The sequence below is a fragment of the Astyanax mexicanus genome, chromosome 14 (assembly GCF_023375975.1).
Source record: "Astyanax mexicanus isolate ESR-SI-001 chromosome 14, AstMex3_surface, whole genome shotgun sequence".
In the NCBI taxonomy this organism is placed as follows: Eukaryota; Metazoa; Chordata; class Actinopteri; order Characiformes; family Acestrorhamphidae; genus Astyanax; species Astyanax mexicanus.
Window position 1 is genome coordinate 47,047,970 of NC_064421.1, and position 21,941 is coordinate 47,069,910.

Here is a 21,941-nt window from a genome sequence, read left to right on the forward strand (position 1 = left end):
ACAATAAACTATTGTGCTCTAAAACAAAGTGTTTCAGTTTCATTGTGCAACCCCTGTAGTTGCATTGCAGGACTAGTTAATCGAGCATTATTATTGTTAAAAAGCCAGTTTACCCACATAAATGTTGCTGCTTTGGTGAAGTGGAAAAAATAGAACATTTGTTTAGATAATATACATAAAGACATTGCTAAAATGTATTAATACTAATTTCTTACTAAGAAAACTGTGCAAACAAATAAGAACCTTTGCATTTAAAACAGCTAAAGCTACAACAGAGCAACCACCCCAAAATGCAGACTTTAACACCACTGAATGTGTTTGGTGGTTGAGTGAGCTGGTTGGCAAGAAGCAGGAAATGTTTCTAAGGCTGAGTTTGGCAGTGTGGAAAAATCTCCCTGCAGAAGAACTGAGAGCAAGTCTGAAAAGTCTGAAAAAAATGGAAGCTCATAAATAAAGCTAAAGGGTGGACTCGCTAAATACTGCAACATCTGATATTATATTTAGTTTCTGAAGCTTCTGCCTCATTTTCTGTAAAAAAACGAACATCTTTCCAAATTCCACTTTTTCCAAATCTGGAAATAAAATTAAAATGGGTTGTTTTTAACTTTAACACAGCACTGCATATGTCGTTACAGTTATATTTATAATGCTTGCTTTTTACGAAGGATATTTGGTTCATAATCTGGGGCAACCCATTTTCTGCAGTGCACTGAACAACATTCACCACTAGTGCTGGTGTTCTAGCCTTCACAACTGAAGACCAGAAAAAAGCTTGTGGTTCCATCATGCTGTGGGGCTGTGGGACCAGTGCAGGTACTGGGAATCTTGTTAAAGTTGAGGGTCTCATGGACTCCAGTCAATGTCAGCAGATTCTTCAGAACAATGTTGAATCTGATGTTCGTAAGTTTTGTGGGAATTTGGGGATTTAGTGCCTCTCTGGTGAGAATGGGTAATAGCACTGAGTATGCAGAAGATCATCATTTTAAACTGGGCGGGTGTGATGTGGTCTCCTTTCAAAGCAATTGAATCCGACTCCAGGTTATGTTCAATCAGAGAGAGAGAGAGAGAGAGAGAGAGAGAGAGCTCAGTCAGAAACTTCACTCCTTCGTTTCTTTGGTTTTACTATAAATGAATGAGCTACTGAGCTCTGAGTTTCCTCTTCTGAAGTCCCCAATGCTCCACCAGCCGCTCGCGTTCAGTAAAACTGAGCTGGATCCTCTTTTAGAGGCTGTACGTGAGACGTAAGTACGTAAAGACGCGTGACATGGCCAGAAGAAGAAGAACTCACGCGAAAATGTGACCGACAACCCAGTTTTTAGAATGAATATATTATTAGACTTAGCAGGGATGGTTGTTCCAGCACACTGGTACCATTAAACACAATATTTTATCCATATTCTTCTCCACTCTTCTCCAGAAATGCTTCTGCTTTCCGTTTTATAAACAAAATAATACAGACTGCAACTTTAAATAATTTCTGCACACTTTCTGTAAATCCTATAAACATTGCTGATCCCAACCACCAATCACCAATGATTTATAAAGGAAAATCATGAAAATTATAAGGGGTCATACAACAGTACCTAACATCCCTGTGATGACACCCAATCATCTCAGCATCAAGATATTCCCTGGTGAGCATGAACACTTTTCTCTTTTATAATCGTGAAGGCTGAATCACTCACAGATGAAGCTTTGATGGCCGCGCATTCCTGTAGTATTAGAAGATAAACTCCCGGAGTCCCGGGTCATCTGGACGTGGTAGCGCTGCTTTTGGAGAATGAGGGTGGTCTGGCTAAATGTGAGCTTTCAACAGATCAAAACCGCATGGCTGCTTCAAAAAACATGACGCACATAAAAATGCTCAAAATTACTGCGATTTATTAACTGCCGGGCTGACGCTCAAAAATCAACGTGAAATATCGGATCTTTTTTCCCGGCTACTTAAACTAAATGAGTTATTAGATCAACTGTTCCAGTCTGCTCCAGATCAATAACATATTTACAACTCATCTACAGAACAAAAGCTTACACACCTTACAACTTTTCTACTCAGTTTAAACACAGTTTAAAAAAGGTGATCATGAACTTTTTCAACTTAAATGTATTTTACTGAGATTTTAGTTTATAGACCAACACAAAGTAGCACATAATTGTTCCTTAGTCTTTATGATGCTGGTTGTTCACTAGTGTTTACTAACAAACCACTGAGGCCTTCACAGAACAGTTGTTTATATTAATACTGAGACTAAATTATTATAGTTATTATTACAGCAGGACTCTATTAACTTATTAATTGACTTCTGAAGGCGATTGTATTGATTGCACTGGGTTTTGTTTAGGGGTTTTATTGAGTATAAAGGGCTGAATACTTTTGCACGTCACACTTTTCAGATTTTTATTTAATTTTCGTTCCTCTTCACACTTATGTGCTACTTTGTGTTGGTCTATCACTTAAAATCTCAATAAAACACATTTACGTTTGTGGTTGAAAGGTGTCAAAATGTGAAAAAGTTTTAAGGGAATGAATACTTTTGCAAAACACTGTATGTTTATATACTCATCATCATCATCACCATCATTATGTAACAATTATGAAAAAATCTTTGTGCTCCATCACAGACACTTTACATACAGGTGCATCTCAATTTTTTTTGAGTATCATTAACTTTATATATAACTTTATTTCAGTAATTCAGTTCAAAATGTGAAACTTATGATATATAAGTATCTATATATATATATATAGATGTATTAAACACACAGAGTGATCTGTTTTAAGCGCTTAGTTCTTTTATTGTGGGTGATTGTTTATGGCTTACAGCCAAAGAAAACCCAAAAATCAGTGTCGAAATCTCAGAAAAGTTAAATACTATATAAGACCAATTGATACGTTTGGCAGTGTGCCAAATCCTGCTGGAAAATGAAATCCGCATCTCCATACAAGTTGTCAGCAGAGGGAAGCATGAAGTATCCTACATATTACATATGACTTCTGCATGAGAAGTTTAATAAACATGAAATGGCTGTATATTCTAAAATGTGAATCATTTATTGTTTCTGGTAAGCTTTATTATGTTTAAAATAGCATTGCAATTTATTGCAACTGTTTACAGTTTTGGCAGAAGACTATGTATACTAACACAGTTAATCCCTTCGAAAAGCTGCTGTTTCAGCCCCAGTGTGTGTTTAATCACTGAAATCCAGAGTAGTAGACTACGTGTGGTCAGATTCATCTGAAGGTTGTTATGGAGGGGAACGAGGGGATCATTAAAAATGCATTTAAAAAAGTCGAGCATGATTGTGTGAGATTAAATCTAACTGTGGGAGTCTTACGGCTAATGTGTGAGAGTTGGCAGCCCAGCAAGAGGAGAACTCCTGCTCTAAACAACACACTTTCTCGTTCACATTACTCAAAGCCACATTGCTCAAATCTGATTTTTTTGCTCAAGTTGATCAGATTTGTCTATTTTGACGATTCACATTCACTGTAAATGGTAAGTGATCTGTATCAGTGTGTAATGTGAACGAATAGGTCCCTAAAAAAACGTCTCACATGCTGCACATTGATACCTTTATAAACGTCTCTTCCTTCTTCACCAACAACAATAAAAACCCTCATATTAGAGAGACGAGAGACTCTTAGTTTTATAAAGGGAAATGGATGAGTTAGCAGCTCATATGTGGAGCATCTTTTGCTGGAGTGGAGAAACAGTAAACAGCTGCTCTGAAGTTCATGCTCACGTTGAGGAGGTGAAAAAAGGCCAGGCTTTGGTTTGCTTTTGCTGTTTTTTTCTCGCAGCTATAGCTGCACAGCTGCACCTAGAGATGCAGTGTGGGTACGAGAGAGAAGCACGTAGCACTAATGCTAATGCTAATGCGTAAAAGCAAAAAGTCGCATGAATTCCACATGATTTGACCGTTCACATTCATGCCGCATGTCCGTGGATGGGATACGTATCCGATTTAGGAGCACATATGAAAGTGACTCAAATCTGATTTAAAAAAATCTAATTTGGCACGTTCACACAGTCATGAAAAAAATCAGATCTGAGCCACTTTGACCTTAAAATCAGATCTGAGACAAAGAAAACCAGCATAACAGTTAGTTCTTCTGACGAAAACACAAAATCACTTTTTAGAGAGAAGTAGAAATAGAGAAAAAGTAGTATCTCAGTTCTCAAATATCTGAATGAATTTAAGCCATAATGAAAAATGGTTCCAGTGACAGAATGGGGGAAATGGGTTGAAATGACAAAAGAGCGATGGCGTTAGACCAGAACATGAGCTGGAGAAGATCCAGGCTGGAACGGTTTAAGAAGTGGAAGTCTCAGAACAATGCCTTCTGGTCTCAAAATAAAATAAGTGAATTCGTATTTCGACAGACACGATAGTTCTTCAATATTTATCCAGAGCATCTGGAGCTCCGCTAACCAGTCTCTCCTCCTACACATGTCCTTGAAATCCATACAATTGGCACCGGTGTCATTAACCATAATATTTGACCTTTTTCAGATGGTTACAATCTGCTGGTGACGTTATGCACTTGCACTGATTAAACACACACTATTGAACGAGGAGGGACTTTGACAGAACGGTGTGTACAGCCAAACAGAGCATCCAATAGAATCGAATCCATCACAAGTACACATGAAAGGAAGCTTTCTGTGTTCTATGTTCTTCTTTCCACTTTAAACTAGGAAGGGGACTTTATTTAGAGCAATTTTACACCTGAGTATTTTTTTTATACTGGTTCTGCACGATATTAGAAACATTTTACATTGCAAATGTTCTTTTTTCGGTGATATATATTACAATATTAAACAATGCAGCGCCCGTGACGTCTCCAGACCGATAAAGACCTAATTCAGTCAAGTAAAGAAAAACCCAAGCAAAACAACAGTAATCAACCCTAATAATCAGGCATTTAAATGGCTTTTTAAAAGGTAAATAAGAGTGTTTATTTTTTCTGAGATTAAAAGCGTGAATTCAGCAGTAGATGGAAATATCTTTACTCTTATATTTGCTCTTACTGCTCCCCCTCCCCCTCACGCTTCTCAGGCAGCAGCAGCCTGCCACTCACACAGACACAGAGACAACGCTGTGTATCTACTTTTTGTGTCAAGAATCAAACCATTGCAACATGACGTGTTTGCCAATTGTTGCCTTGCCCTCTTGCCCCCTGTTTATTCCCAATGCTGAACTATTTTTGTATTATTTTCTTTTTCTTTTGCCTTTGCCCTTTCTTTGCTGGATGTATTGTCTATGACCCTGACCACACTCTGGTTTGTGTTTGTTTTATATTAGCTGCCATATAGTTACTGACCCTGCCTGTCCCTTACTACTCCTCTTAGCCTATTCCCTTTCTAAATAAACTGTGCGATTGGTATCTGTGAGTGTCTGTCATGTGTCTGGTCAGCGTGACACTGTTAGTGCTTTTCCAACGGCATGCAACCGGCACCGTTCTGGTTTGTAAACCTAATTTTGAACTGGTTTTCACCAACAAAAGTAGGTTGTGGAACCAAGAACGTTTGTTTGCAGCGAAAAGTGAAGTATACCAGGTTCTTTAGCGCAAATTGTGACTGCTTCTGTTGTACCATCGCTGTGCAAAGACGTATGATATGATGTTTGATGGTTCCACTAAAACGGTTCCACTAAAACTTTTGTTCTTTCGGTGGAAAAGTGCTGAATGAGGTCAGTAAAACTCTTTGGTTCTAAGCAATGGCATGGAAACATGGCTCCAGTCTCGCACATGTGTGCAACAACATATGGAAGGGTCGGGATCCGACAGAAAAACCTGAGATGATTAGCTAGCAAGTGCTTCAAATGTTCCTGTTGCTGACAGGCCTGAAACAAATCGAACAAACCCTTCCAACTGCGATTCTGTCATGGATCCTGGAAGTGCAGAGCAATGATAGAATAGCCCAGCAATGCTCTTCTGGCCTGGAGAAGAGACAGTAAGTCTTTGCCAATCAGTATAATGGTGAAATGTGCAACCTGGGATTTCTCAGGGCTCGGGTCCAGCAGGCAATGTGCATGACGGTGAGGAGGTGAGCAGTCCTGCACGTGAGCAAATAGGCTGAATTATCCAAACGGTTTTAATCAAACGTCTGCACAGGAGTGCAGGAGCATAACAGTTCAGTAGCCTGACGGGAACACACAATTAAACAGAAGATGCTTTACAGAAGGCAGGGTATTTTAATGCAACCATATATTAATACTTTGCAAAAGTAGGACAAAAGCAGAGTTTCTTAACAAACTGGGTTAATGACTCTGGTTTAAAGGTCAGAATGACATAATTTTGTGGAAAAAAACTTGTTTTACTTTTAATAAGCAAATTAGGAACCTAATTTCAGGTAAACAAACAGATAAAAACTTAAAGGTCAAATTCCATCATTTTTATATTCATTTTAAAATGTCTATTTGTGGTCTCTAGTATGAAGTAATGCATTGTGAGCTGGTTTTTGTGAAAAAAAAAACTGCTCCTGTGATTCAGTATAACACTGCTTCAGTTCAGTGGAGGAGTGTGCTGTATTTCACAAAGAACAAGAAAAAGTGGATTTTAGCAGAAGGACGCTTTTAAAAGTAGTATTTGCAAGAGATTTGCTAATATCTGCTGTTCATTAAATTTCTTTACTGTCTACATAACTTATTAAAATATAAAAAAATACCTAAACATCAAACACAAATTTGCTTAAAACTTTGTCAAAGTTCAAGTTTAAAATTTAATGGCAACAAGTTACAATAATTATTCATTAGATATTCATTGCCTTCTATGATATATTCCCCGTACAAACATGATACTGTGGATCTGGCCTGCTCCCACCCACTATCAGCTCTCTCACGGCCTGTGTTCAACCTCATGCACAAGGTATTACCTCACAACTTATACAGTTATACATAAAGTCCCCTGAGGTAACACGTAGCTGCGCCCCTGAAATAGCAATCCACCAAAGTAAGAGCGCACCTGGCTCTTAAAAGGAACGGCAAGTGACACTGTGATTAGTTTATTGCAAGTTAAACACACCTATAAGAGAATAAGTACAATCCGTTCGGACGCAAAACATACTTTTCCCGTTGTTATGATAGCAAAGATGACTGACACACCCTAAATCACGCTGTGCAGTTGATAGCTCACTTACAGATCGTTAAAATAGAGCCCATTGGTCCGATAAGCAGTTCAACATCTGAAAACTTTTTAAGAGAATGAGAGGGATCAGAATGAGCTTGGAAAGTAACATTACAGCAAAAAGAAAAGTAATAAAAGCAATAATAATAATATTAACTATTAATATTAATGCTGTGCTTAAGGGCTGCAACGATTATTTTCATTGTCGACTAATCGTTAATTTGTAACAGTGCCGCATTACACAAAGTGCTGGGGACAGAAGAAACTTGGTCTGTGTCTCCAAAAGTGCCCAAACACAACAGAATACATATTTATTCACTAAATATCAGCATTCTCCACATTTAAACAAAATGTGGATATCATAAATATCTTTTAAATCTCATGTTTATCTGTTTTTCTGTTGTTTTAGAGCTGGAGGACATGGCAGAAATAACCTCGACTAATCAACTAATCGAAAAAATGATAATCAGATCAGTCGACTACCAAAATAATCATTAGTTGCAGCTCTACTGTGCTTATTGTTGTATAGATAGAGAATATACAGCACATGTGCTGAGAGTAAACACCCACTATATAAAGACATTAATAAAAAGCTGGGATTAAACGCATGTTAGAATTAAGATGTAACATCTGCAGATGCAGAGAACTGAGATTTTGGTTGAGGGCCAGAAGAAGTATGTAAAAAACAAGTAAGATCAGATCCTGAGATCTGACTCCACCCCTTCATCTGCTTCTCACATGACAGCATTTTAACAGCATGCCCACTACATCATTAAAACACTGACCGCTGGCCTCATTCTGAATGATGTAGTTGGAAAGGCCATTAATAATGTCCTCAGAGAATAAGAAGATGTTCGTATTTACTTAAGACACGTCTTTAGACTCGTCCCTTCCAGCCATGAAGCGAATTAAGGAACGCTGTGGTCCCCGAGGTGGAGGTTACGGGCCCTGCCTCAGCCCCAGGTGGAAAGTCAAGAGGAGAGAACAGATCTTAATATTTCATCGTTCGTGACATTTCCTGTCCCACAGCAGAATCTCAGAAGAAGACAAAAGCCAGGAGAGAGACATCTGGCCTTGATGACTTCTAGCCTTGATTTGGCCTTGTGTGACTTTTAGCAGTTTCTGACTTTTCCGATTTTATTCAGGTTTGTTTTCACTTCGAAATGAGAATTTATTTATTAAGTTACACAGTTAACTAAACTATATAAAACAAGTATAATTATCTCATTTTGCATTTTAATCAACCTGTAGAGGTAGCCAAACCTGGTGGTCAGTGATGAGACTGAGGCCCTATTTTATCAATGTATATCCTGTGTGTGGACATCACATTTTGGGATTTGTAGACCACAATATTTTTTTTTTATTCTTTTCCACTAATTTCGCTCTACAAGGGCCTGGTGTCCTCTTATGAGGCCATTATACTGTCACCTAGTGGTGGCAGAAGAGTTTAACAAGTTTGATTTTGTTCAGCAATTTAAATGAACAGTAAATACAGTAAATACTGTTTGTTTTAGTAAAATGTATGTCTTTGTAGTAGGACTTCAAATTAGCCATATTGCTCACTTTTGTTTTGCACTCAGGCAATAAATGCTGCTGTGTTCAGGCACAAAATTAATATTTTGCACAAAATTACTAATTGCGACTTCATTGTGTACTATCGAAATATAAAACCTAAGTCCTCATATGTGGACACTGCATAGTGTAAAAAGATAATTCTTTGTTTTTACACTAATCAGGTGCCAATTAGCCCAAATAGCAAAGAGAAATACAAATTGCATGCCATGCAAAAGTTCAGGTCTTAGGAGGATATGTATATGTATATATGTAGTTGGTGCAATAGTAGGAAAATTGAAGAAATACAAAATGAGTGTCAATCATCATCGTTATGGGGCTCCATGCAAAATCTCACCTCGTGGGGAATCCTTAATCATAAGGAAGGTGAGAGATTAGCCTAAAACTACATGGGGGGACTTGTTAATGTCACCACAGCTATCCAGGCTCAAAGTAGCTCCACAGGCTCTACTTTTAGCCTGGATAACGGTGTAATAAGCAATTTATTGGGGAAAAATATGCCCCAAAGTGGCCGTTGTACAGAATGCTGGGCAAAAAGCACAACATTGCTGGAGAACAGATAGGTGGGCTACTCAACAAAGGTAAATACTTTTACTACAACAAAGGTCCATTTTACCCCAAAGTTCTTCTTTAAGTGTACAAACTACAACATGACAGGTATGCATTATTACCTTAAATATATTATCAAACATTTCAGTTAAATAATAATCACAGCAGCTTCACCTCTGACCACTTTGCAACTTTTCTACTTGGTTAAATCCTTCTGCGCAGATCAGATCGTAGGGATGCTTTAGTGACTGCTTCAGCACGGTTATGTAACTCTACGACTTTTATTGCTGCAGGTTTTTGAGGTTACTCTGGCCTTTTAAAAGTAGAAACACATGCTTGGATCTACGAGCCACACTGGACGATCAATCTGGAATGTATTGATCTGAAATCATCCTCTGTGCTTCTTTCCTATGCTCCTTTAATTCAAGCTACTGCATCTTTAAGTTACACACTGTAAAGCAGGGGTGACCAAACTTTTTTTGTTGGGGGCCAGAAGGAGAAATATATCTGAAGTCAGGGGCCACAGACTCTGCAATTAAACAAATAATGAAATATACCACTTTAAATAATACTTTGTCCTGATTATTTCATTTACACACCATTTTACTTGACTTACTATCTTTATCTTTGACAGTGTTGTGTAAACTAAGATTTTTCAAATTGATGTTTAATTTCATGATGTCTCTTAATATTAAACTCCTTAATTACGGCAACTTTTAGACTCTTTGGCCCTGTTTTTCTGTGCTAGAAATGCGCACCCTCTCTGCTTTTAGACTCTTTGGCCTGTTTTTCTGTGCTAGAAATGCGCACTCTCTCCGCTTTTAGACTCTTTGGCCTGTTTTTCTGTGCTAGAAATGCGCACTCTCTCTGCTTTTAGACTCTTTGGCCTGTTTTTCTGTGCTAGAAATGCGCACTCTCTCTGCTTTTAGACTCTTTGGCCCGTTTTTCTGCTCTAGAAAAGCGCACTCTCTCTGCTTTTAGACTCTTTTGCCCTTTTTCTGCGCTAGAAATGCTCACTCTCTCCGCTTTTAGACTCTTTGGCCCGTTTTTCTGCTCTAGAAATGCGCACTCTCTCTGCTTTTAGACTCTTTTGCCCTTTTTCTGCGCTAGAAATGCTCACTCTCTCCGCTTTTAGACTCTTTGGCCCGTTTTTCTGCGCTAGAAATGCGCACTCTCTCTGCTTTTAGACTCTTTGGCCCATTTTTCTGCGCTAGAAATGCGCACTCTCTCCGCTTTTAGGCTCTTTGCCCCGTTTCTGACACCTAGCTTTCGAACTTTGAATCTTATATTATAAAAACCTGCTTAACAGCGGGCCAACTTTCATTCTATTTCTAAAATACCTCGCGGGCCGCTCCAAAAAAGGAAACGGGGCGCAAATGGCCCGCGGGCCGTAGTTTGGACACCCCTGCTCTACAATGACTAAAAAATCAACTGTGCTCATTAATGACGTAATCTGTCAGTTTACCCTGAGAAATAAACCTAAACAACTCAAAACATTTCTTTGATTTTACCAAATTGAAAACCTCTGGAATACAACCAAGAGAAGGATGGACGATCAAAAGCCATCAAACCACCAAGCTGAACTGCTTGATATCCACCATATTCACCATATTCAAAAATGTTGGTATTGGGCCTAAATTTCTCTTGTTTTTTCCAGCAACTTTAACGTTAAAAAAGCTGGAGCGAATGACAAACAAGCAAATTCAGCAAATTAGGACGAGTATGATTAACACTATAACGGATGTACAATCCCACCCACCCAGCAGATTTTTTTTTTTAGCTTCGTTGTCATAACAAAACCTTGTATCTCTCAGATAGCAACTTTCCTGCAGGAGGAAAAAAACTTTAATGCACGTTAACGTAACAAGATGTTCACATGATGTTAACGGCGCTGTTTTTTTTTTTTTTTTTAATATACTACAAAAAAAAGAAAAAGAAAGAACAAAGGGAAAGTGGCAGCTATTATAGCATGTAGAGCAATCATGTGGTAACCCGGCCAAAAGAATGCAATATATATGCATTACATGGAAAGTGTGACATAGCGCTGTTCCTCCTGAGGGAGAGGCAACACCCCCAAATAAAGCTTTTACAGTATAAAGCAAACAGATGCCAGGTTGCCTTTCGGGATTCATTTAAAGAAACCATGACTTTCACTCATGACCTGAGGATAGAACCCACTGAGTTTAACAGCGTTAGCCGTGCTGCTGAGGCGGCTGGCGTTTAACGCAGGTAAAAAATAATACAGGACCTCTGTGAACACAGGCTCCTGAAAGTCGCAGATGTCTAAAGTGGGAGAATGAAACGTACCTGGGTCAGGCTGCGGTCAGTATATGGGCTTCTCACACAGAAGAAGTCCTCAACAGGAAGTAGGAGCTGCAGTCTGGCATCGATATGAAGGAGCTGGTCAAGCTCGGCCGGCTGGGGCGTGTAACCCTCACCAGATGTGGTGGGCACAGTCCACAGTGAAAAGTCTGCCTGAAATGAGAGCAATAAAACACAATGTGAGCAGTTTGAATACTGAACAATCTGAGGGCGTTTTCACACCAGCACTGTTTAGTTCGGTTAAAACAGACTCTGGTTGGTTTCCACACTCAGTGCGGTTCGATTGAGCAGGTGTTAAAATAAAACAGTAATCACACTCAGGTTTGGAGAAAAGCATCCTGGAGTGCTTTGTGCTTGGGGTGATAAAGTGATCCAGTCCTGATCCGAACCAAATATCAAATATACTGCTTTCTCTCTGCTCTCTCTCTGCTGCTGCTCCACGCTGTTTACACCCACCCATGTGTGCTGCATTCACTGCACGTCCCATTAAAAAAACACACACAGGTTTAAAAGTGCAGCTGCAAATTTTCAGTGTTCTGTGTTAAAGCAGCTTCAAAATGCACCGATTTTTGCAGGCTAGAACACCAAATCTCCTCACTATATTCACTTTCTCACTCCCACGCCAGACAGCTCTGCCAATCACAGGTTTATTGGTGCTTATTTTGCTGCATTTTTGGGAAAATGAAAGGATTTTAAGTGTGTGAAAAATACATTATGTGTTTTCAAATATAGAGAGCACTTCAGTTTCTGTATCAGTTTCTCTGATTTTGCTATTTATAGGTTTATGTTTGAGTAAAATTAACATTGTTGTTTTATTCTATAAACTACAGACAACATTTCTCCCAAATTCCAAATAAAAATGATGTTTTTTTTGTGCATTTATTTGCAGAAAATGAGAAATGGCTTAGAAAACAAGTTCATATTCAAAAGAGTTCAGAAATCAATATTTCAACAGTTTTCATGCATCTTGGCATCATGTTCTCCTCCACCAGTCTTACACACTGCTTTTGGATAACTCAAGCAGGTTTTCAATTTAGTAAAATCAAAGAAACTCTTAAATTTTTAAGAGCTCTCTTATTTTACTCTCTTTTACAAAGCAGCTTCACCTCTGACCACTTTTTTTTCAAACCTTCTGCGTAGATCAGATCGTAGGGATGCTTTTATGACTGCTTCAGCACGGTTATGTAACTCTACGACTTTTATTGCTGCAGGGTTTTGAGGAAACTCTGGCCTTTTTAAATTAGAAGCACATGCTTGGATCGATGAGCCACACTGGACGATCAAACTGGAATTTATTGATCTGAAATCATCCTCTGTGCTATTTTTCTTTGTTGGGTCATTGCTAGTGATAGAGGGAGTCTTACAGATAGGGTTGGGTAATTAGCCTTCCAAAATGAAGACTGGATAAAATTTGAAATAAATTATGAAAACATCTGAATTTATTATGTTTACATCAATACATCGATTTTTACACATCACAATTATTTCCATATTGTACACCCCATCACAGGTACAAGACCTACAGGTAGCACTTGCCAAAGATAATGTAAAAATACAAGATCTACCATTAGAAAAACTGAATAATTTGCTTTAGCCAGATATCAAGTATCAATATGAGACTGCTATCTGCCCAATACTGGCCGAAGCTAAAGCGAAGTTGGACCACGCAACATGACAATGACCCAAAACATTCAAGTGAATACATCAAGTAATGGTAATGGATCCTAAGTTTTAACGTTGTGTTTCTATTTATTACATTTACAAATATTTAAAACAAAACTGATTTGTTCAAATATGTTAAAACAGCTTGTCATGGCTGAGGCTGGGTATCAAAATTCAATACCAAAAAAGCGCTGTCTCTCTCTCTCTTCAGCTCATTCGTGTTGTCTCTCTCTCACTCGCTCTGTGCCTGCTTTCTCTACTCTTAGATATAGATCATAATACAGTAAAAAGCTACACTATTATTACTGTCCCCTCAGAATAATACTGGATTTTCGAGTGAATGACACCAAAATATAATTTGAGACCTCAAATAATGCAAAAAAAAGTTTTAAGAGTTCAGAAATCAAGATTTGGTGGAATAACCCTGTTTTTTAATCAGTTTAAAGTTAAATGTTTCCATGCATCTTGGCATCATGTTCTCCTCCACCAGTCTTACACACTGCTTTTGGATAACTTTATGCTGCTTTACTCCTGGTGCATTTTTCTCTTGATTATATTCCAGAGGTTTTTAATTTGTAAAAATCAAAGAAACTCATCATTTTTAAGTGATTTCTAAGTTTTTCAGAGCTGTATTTGCAGATTCTAGAAAAACAGGGGAACTAAAACAATGAAAAATGTTGGGATATTACACTTCAGATGAGATATTCATTTATAACTTCACTTTAATCAACAAAGGCTCAGTGTTTGTCTTGCACCTGGTATCTGCCTTTGGCGAACTGACAAGAGCCGTATTGCTCTGCTCATTTCTAAAGCCAAAAACTCCCAGTTAAAAGCAGGTTTCTCACTAACGGACTACCCTTCCCACCGCAGTTTCCAAATGAGCAAATTTCCCAATAGGCTCTGGGCCTATGAAGCAGTGCAGTGAGGTCAGGGGCACTGTAGGATTGAGGTAATGGCTGTCATGCTGCCCACAGCAGGCTGGAGGGTCACTATATATCCCCATCATATTATTTCTGTGATCTCACTGAGTGGCCATATTGGAATATGGGACACGTTTGTGGTCGCGATTGCCAGTAGTAAGAGGGAAATATAGTAGCATTTACGGCTACTGCGCTAGTCCCTGAAAGCCTAATAAACTCTTTCTAAAAAGTGACATATAAGTTCATTCAATTGGAAATCTTAAAAAAAAAAATTCTGAAATAAGTAAAATTTACTTTAAAAAGTTTTGCAACTTTCTGCATTAAGCAAATTTAATTTCAGATAAATTTAAGTAACTTCAACTCAGTTTTAAGACTTAAATGTAACATAGAGTAAATAAGTGAACTGAACTTCAGTCAATCCTTTCTTTTAGTAAACTTTACTTCATTTATTTTTACTGAATCAATCCTTTCTTTTAGTAAACTTTACTTCATTTATTTTTGCTAAATCAATCCTTAAATTTCAGGAATTATAATATACTATGTATCATAAATTATTTGAGTAATATTGTATAAATTAAGTAATTGTAATTAGGTAATATTGTATGCAGAAATTGAGTAAAAGTTACTAAAAGAAAGGATTGATTCAGTAAAAATAAATGAAGTAAAGTTTACTAAAAGAAAGGATTGATTCAGTAAAAATAAATGAAGTAAAGTTTACTAAAAGAAAGGATTGATTCAGTAAAAATAAATGAAGTAAAGTTTACTAAAAGAAAGGATTGATTCAGTAAAAATAAATGAAGTAAAGTTTACTAAAAGAAAGGATTGATTCAGTAAAAATAAATGAAGTAAAGTTTACTAAAAGAAAGGATTGATTCAGTAAAAATAAATGAAGTAAAGTTACTAAAAGAAAGGATTGATTCAGTAAAAATAAATGAAGTAAAGTTTACTAAAAGAAAGGATTGATTCAGTAAAATAAATTAAGTAAAGTTTACTAAAAGAAAGGATTGATTCAGTAAAAATAAATGAAGTAAAGTTTACTAAAAGAAAGGATTGACTGAAGTTCAGTTCACTTATTTACTCTGTGTAACATTTAAGTGAGTTGAAGTTACTTAAATTTATCTGAAATTAAATTTATTTAAAAAAGCAAATGCAGAAAGTTGCGTAACTTTTGTTAAGTAAATTTTACGCATCATTTTTTTCAGTAAATTAGTTAGAAAATTAGCAAATTTCAAGACAGTTCGACAGAAAGTGAACTCCAGCACGCAATAAAATAAAAAAAATAAATTTAAACAAACATAAATTGTAGTAAAAAAAACTGTAGTACTCTTATTATTAAGAGTAAGACTTCTCCATTAAAATATAAAATTTGATTTAGGCTAATGATTAGCATTTAAAGGCTACTTAAAAAAAAAAAAATATATATATATATATATATATATATATATATATATTTTTTTTTTTCCCATGAAATGCAGATTTCTTTCACAATATTGCCCTATTTTTACCTCTTTGCAACTTCCATGGAAACACAACACCAGGCTCAACAAAGATACAGGGATCTGCCCTGATCTGATTCCACAGGGCTGATCTCCACTCCTATCCGCCTGAACACCCGAAAAAGAGAAGTGATGTAATACAAAACACATCTGGATGTGGTTGTTCTGAATATCAAGTAGCACTCGGTTGCTGTATTATGAAGTGTGGAAAAAAACAACAAAAGAAAAAAAAATAGAGGACAGAAAAGCATTAGGAAGCAAGAGGAGGACTCAATCTGAGATTAAAAATAATTTTTAAAAATACACAGATTTTTGTTGTGAATCTAAATTATATAAATGATGGAAATGGTACTTTATAAACTGGCACCTGGATTTAAATGAGTAAATGATGTGGGGTTGGGGTGGATTTTTACTTTCTGGACCTGGTCTACGCACCTCTGTGTGTAAGTAACTATAGGTTTAAATAGGATCTCCGGTGGATTTGGTGTTTTACAGAGACTCTAAGACTCTAAGTCAGTGACTGAACTGCACTTAGCAGGGCATTATTACACATGTTGTAAAGTAACAAATGACATTTATTAGACTGTTATTAGTGCTGTTTGCATGTATGAATATTTATAAGCAAGAGCCACAATCCTATTGGCTAAAGCAGCATTATACTGGATCACTGTTTTTTTTTTTTGTTTTTGTTTTTTTTTACAAATAACAGCTCACACGGCCAGGGAGTGTAGTTTTGTAGATTACTATGACAATTTAAATATATTTAAATATATTTCTAGTCTTTATTTGCATAAGAAAAAGTCATTTTTAAATTGAAACTAGGTCATGTCACTGTATAGACTGATAGTTCTTAATCTGGGTGGCGGTTGAGAGAGCGATGCTAATTATCGTAAGTGTTTTTATGTCACAACATGTGCAGAAAATCAGATGTAGATATAAATATTATCCAGATTTGTCCTTTCATTAAAACAGACCAGCTAACTGACTGTAGGGCTCCAACTAATGATTATTTTATATAACGTTTATTCTGGTGAAGATCCTCCTTAATTCCACTAATACAGAGATGAATAGATATAAAATAAAACATGCACAAGATAGGAAAGAATCAGGATATCCAGAGAGCACTGTTAGATCAATTATGAGGAATTGGAAGCTGCATTTTTCCACTCTGCAGTGTGGAGCTGGGTGTTTTTTATTTTATTTCGTTTTTTTATTTTTTTTTTGGAAGGAAGCATCAGAGTGACTCATCTAAAATATGAGATAAGATTTAGTTGTCAGATGAGATTAAAAAGTGAAGTATGTGGGGTGGCACAGATATTGAGATATTGCTGAGATGTCTTTTCTCAGTAGGGATTAGGATTGTTTTAAATAAAATCAATTAATAAGTAAAAAAATGCTAATAATTGTTAAAAATTTGGTTCTCTTTTAAAGAATTTAAAAAGTGCTTTGCTGATTACTTATATAAAATATATCATCAAAACTCTCAAAAAAGTTCACAGTTTCAATTCATTTTTAATTGGTTGCTATGGTTTCCAGGTGGTTGTTATGGTGTTGTTAAGAGGTTGCCATGGTATACCAAGTGGTTGCAATGGTGTTGATAAATGGTTGGCTTTGGTATTTCAAGGGGTTGCTATACTGTTGCAATGTGGTTGCTAAGTGGTTTCACTGGTGTCTCAGGGTTGCTGTGGTACACAATGTTGATGTTATATGGGTGTTATATGTGCATTGGTTTACAAATAAAATTTTGCATTTTGGGTAATGATGCAAGCAAGTTTTTAGTTGATGCAAGATTTTTAGTTAGTTTTTAAATTTTTAGGTCATTATGACGAATGTCCATAATGACAGCGTGTTTGGTATCGTGAGGGCATCAAATATCAGCTCGAAACGCGCAAAAAGCATGAATTACTTTTCTTAATTAATCATGGGTGTGTTCTGGGCATAACCAATAAACCAAATACACCAATCAGAGTGCAAGTTGTCATTCTCTTTAAGAAGTAGGTGTGCTTTGACTTTTTGACTTTTTAAGCGTTCGTATCTTAACAGTGCGGCGCTTTTGTGCGTCTTAGCAAAGGATACTGACCTGCATGTTAACACAGTTATGTTATTCTTTATTCTGTTGTTATTCTTGTTAGTTAAAAGTTGGGTTTGTGTTCGTGTGTGTTTAATGAGCAGGGGTGAATGCAGCGCTGGGAGCACCTATAGGAATGCACTCTGATGATTGACTGTTGTCAGGGTTTTAATCAGTCAGTGGAGCTCCTGTGTTTTCCACCACCAAAATACATAGAAACCCACCAAAAAATTTACATGAACACACCTCACTTCCAGACCATCATAGGCATCAGTGTAGATTTATTGTTTGTCTTGTGTTACATTAAAATGTTAATGAGTGGTAACAGTGTTTAAAAACTCCATAAGCACTGCTGCATCTGATCTACTCATGCCAGAAAAAAGGTCCTATGGTCCTGTGGGGTCCTGACCATTAAAGAACCGGGTAGAAAATGATAATAAAGCCTGCAGAGAAAGAGATTCAGGACTACAGTCTGTAATTTTAGAACTACAAATGAAAAATGGATAATGGGGATCATTTGGATTGGAAACCAGTTTAAAGGTCATCAGTCTTTTCTCAAATTTAGCCTGAAGTCTGCAAAAGAGGAAGATTTAAAACGCCGTTCAGTCCTAACTATAGTCCTCCTGCAGGTAGAAGTCACATTTTAACGCCTCGGGGAATCGATTCCTGACTGACGGGCTATAAAACATAGAAGAGGAGAACAGGAGGCGTCTGTGTTTGATTATGAGGTCATATCAGAGGCTGCCAAGACCCTTCTGTGTGCCTGGTCACTCACATGTCCCCGGCATCGGCCAAAAGACATCAAAAAATGTCTGCAGCACGCACAACAACAGGGTCTCGCAATAACAGGAAGCCTTTCGCTCTGACCCTTCAGGTGGCCTCCGAGCATCTGTATTCCGCTCTGTTTGGTTTCCATGTATAATTGCAGACGAACGAGTTGCAAAGGGAAGAAGGACACCATAACTGTCGCAGCCAAATCCTCTGGCAGCGCGCGGCGGAGTGAGTGATGCTGGAATAGGCAGCAGAAAAAAGGGGAAAATTTAGCTAAACGCGGCCTCTCTTTAGCATTTATCACTTTTCCACATTTTGTCACCGTACAACCACAAACTTAAATGTATTTTACTGAGATTTTAAATGATAAACCAGCAAAAAGTATTGTATAAGTGTGAAGTGGAACGAAAACGATAAATGGTTTTAAATTGTTTTATCAAATTAAAAAAAAAAAAAAAGTGTGACGTGCAAAAGTATTCAGCTGAAACTCCTAAATAAAACCCAGTGCTAGAGGCCCATGGTCACTCTGGAGGAGCTGCAGAAATCCACACCTCAAATGGGAGAATCTGTATGCAGAACAACAATCAAAAACAGTCAAAAAGTCATGCGCTCTACAAATATGGCCTTTATGGAATATGAGTGTCAAGAAGAAATCCATTGTCAAAAAAAAAAAACAAAAAAAAAACATGTATTTGCTGTTTGCAGTTGCAGTAAACATGTGGAAGAAGGTTCTGTGGTCAGATGAGACCAACGTTGAACTGAACAATGTCTGGCTTAAATGCATATAACCTATATGGGGAGGAAAAGTAACACTGAAACTAATCACCCTGAACCAGAGACTGTAAAAAAAGATGGACGCTGTGTCGCCGTTCCCATTCATTCAATGAAAATGAAGCCAAAATCTTCCTCCATGTTGGCGATCCTGATACCCGAGTCTGAGTCGCAGTAGAGACCAGAGGAGGGAGAAAGACTGTGGAGAGCAGCCTACTCATTTAAATAACCCCGCCCCTGAGGGCTTCCTCGAGGTCACAGGCTGCAGAGCGGGGCGGAGCGGAGCTGACGGTCTGTTATTGGTCCCGCCCATAACCAGCCCTTTTACAATAACCACACCTTTTTTAAATAGAGCTTAATAACGTTTATAAAAAACGAATTCTGTGGGGATATAAAAATTTAACAATATAAGCAGAGGTTACACTAGCTGCTGCATTTAAATAATGGAGGTAGAATTACAGTATATTAGAAAAAAACGTGATTGAAATTTGTCTGTTTTGCCATTGAAACCTATGGGGATGGGTGGGGTTACACAGCTTTCTGAAACCGAACAGCAGGGGGCGCACGACCTGTGGTGGCTTCACTTTTGAGAGACGATCCTCTGTCCAGCTATACACAGTCTATACCCTGAACACACCATCACACCCCACTGTGAAACATGGTGATGGTGGCAGCATCGTGCTGTAGAGATGCTTTTTTTTCAGCAGGGACAGAATTGGGAAGCTGGTCAGAGTTCTTCCAGGATGAAGAAAACCTGTCGAAGGCAACAAAAGACTTGGCAAGACTGGGAAAGAGATTTACCCTCCAGCAAGGCGATGACCCCAAACCTGATCTATCATTTAAAATCTCAATAAAATACAATTAAGTTTGTGGTTGTAAGGCGACAAAATGTGGAAAGATTTAAGGGATATGAATACTTTTGCAAGCCACTGTACATATTGTCGCTGTCCAATGAAAAACAGTTATCTCCATTTTTGTCGATTTTTAGTTTACTACATAATTTGAACAGACAAATTTTCCTTCACGCTGTTCCAAAAGTTCTTGATGAACGGACCGATAGAAACTTTACAAGGTTTTTCTCTCGCCTGTAAAGTTGCTGTTTTTGGAGGTAAGTGTTTTCTATTGGACAGCGACGATATGCACTGCATGAAAGTCCAGTTTCAGCCCGGTATACAGTATGCTGCAGCTCACATGCTGTTTCAGTTATTGGCTGATGGACGGAAAAATTTAGATTTTGACATTATGTCTCAGAATCATCATTCACAAATTTCCAGAGCGGGGAACGGAGTGTTGCAATTGTATAATGAAGACAATATGGGCTATTCCCACAAACCTTTTCATTCCAAAGGTAGCAGCCTCAAAGTGGATTAATGGAAAAAGTAACAGACAGATGAAGTCTTGGCACCACAGACGGAAAAAAAGAATGTTAATATAAACCCAGTGATGGTCTGAGTCACACGTTCCTAATGGATTACAGAGAAAAAAAAACACACATGATATGAAGTGGCTTTTATACATTTCGTCACCTTACAACCGCAAACTCAAATGTATTTTATTGAGATTGTATTTTTATGATAGTCCAACACAAAGTAGAACATAATTGTGAAGTGAAACAACAAAAATTATACAGCGTTTTTAAAATTTAAATCAAATAAAAAACAAAAAAAAAGAAGAATGGAGCAAAAACCTCTAAATGTCTCTAGATATAAGATGCGAAGCTGGTAGAGATATACCCCAAAAGACTTGCAGCTTTAATTGCAGCAAAAGGTGGCTCTAGGGGGGCTGAATATTTTTGCACTTAACACTTCTTTTCTATTGATCATTTTCATTCCACTTTACAATTATCTGCTACAATTATGGGTTGGTCTATCACTTATAATCTAAAAAAAAACACATTTAAGTTTGAGGTTGTAAGGTGACAAAATGTGAAAAAGTTCAAGGGGTATGAATACTTATGCAACCCACTTTACTTGCATGAGTAAAAAATGCCATATACTTAAGCAATTATACATGAGAAGGAGTGCTATAACATGTAATATTGGCACTATTGTAATATTACATGTTATATCACAAACCTTGAGTGTATTATTGCTTGTGATTATACAACAGTTCTGTTATCACTGTTTGTTTTGAAAGATGTTGAGTTAAAGAGGAGGAGAAAACAGGATCTGTTTGGTTATAAAAACTCCGCCAGTTAAAATAGTTCCATTGCTGCTCTGTTTGTAACTGTGCTGTTTGGTTTGTAAGCGCTGCATCGTTGCTAGGTTACCTGTATGTGGTGGAGTAATACATGGAGGACATCGGTTACAATGCATTACCGGCTGATAACGGCACTCATAGAATGCCTCTCAGCGAATCACATTGCAGGGACATCGGACATAACTGTGGTATAATGTAAAATATAAAATATATTCTGGATTGTTTAATGCAATTTTGTTCAGAAAATAATTCCATGTTTTCATAATTTGGATAAAGAAGATGTTAACATGGATTTTTTTAATAATGATATACAGTAAAATCCTTGTCAACATCTCCTTCTTTGTGATATTTATTTTTTTTGTCAATGACTGTATTTCTGCTGTCAATCAAAAGCCTTGTATTAATTTTTGTTGTCATTTGCCATAATTTAAATTTCCCATTTTCTCAAATAGTTTTCCCATAAATAAATAAGCACTTATGAG

The 21,941-nt window shown here is 37.2% G+C and overlaps 1 protein-coding gene across 3 annotated transcripts in view; it reads right to left on the reverse strand.

The window, feature by feature from the left end:
• fsip1 (fibrous sheath interacting protein 1) overlaps window positions 1-21,941 on the reverse strand; it is a 67,200-nt gene that overhangs the window by 37,599 nt on the left and 7,660 nt on the right. For all 3 annotated transcript variants that reach the window (XM_022672592.2, XM_022672590.2, XM_022672591.2), the window contains exon 10: window positions 11,558-11,725. In XM_022672592.2, coding sequence (XP_022528313.2) covers window positions 11,558-11,725 — 168 coding nt within the window. The remainder of the gene's footprint in view (window positions 1-11,557; window positions 11,726-21,941) is intronic.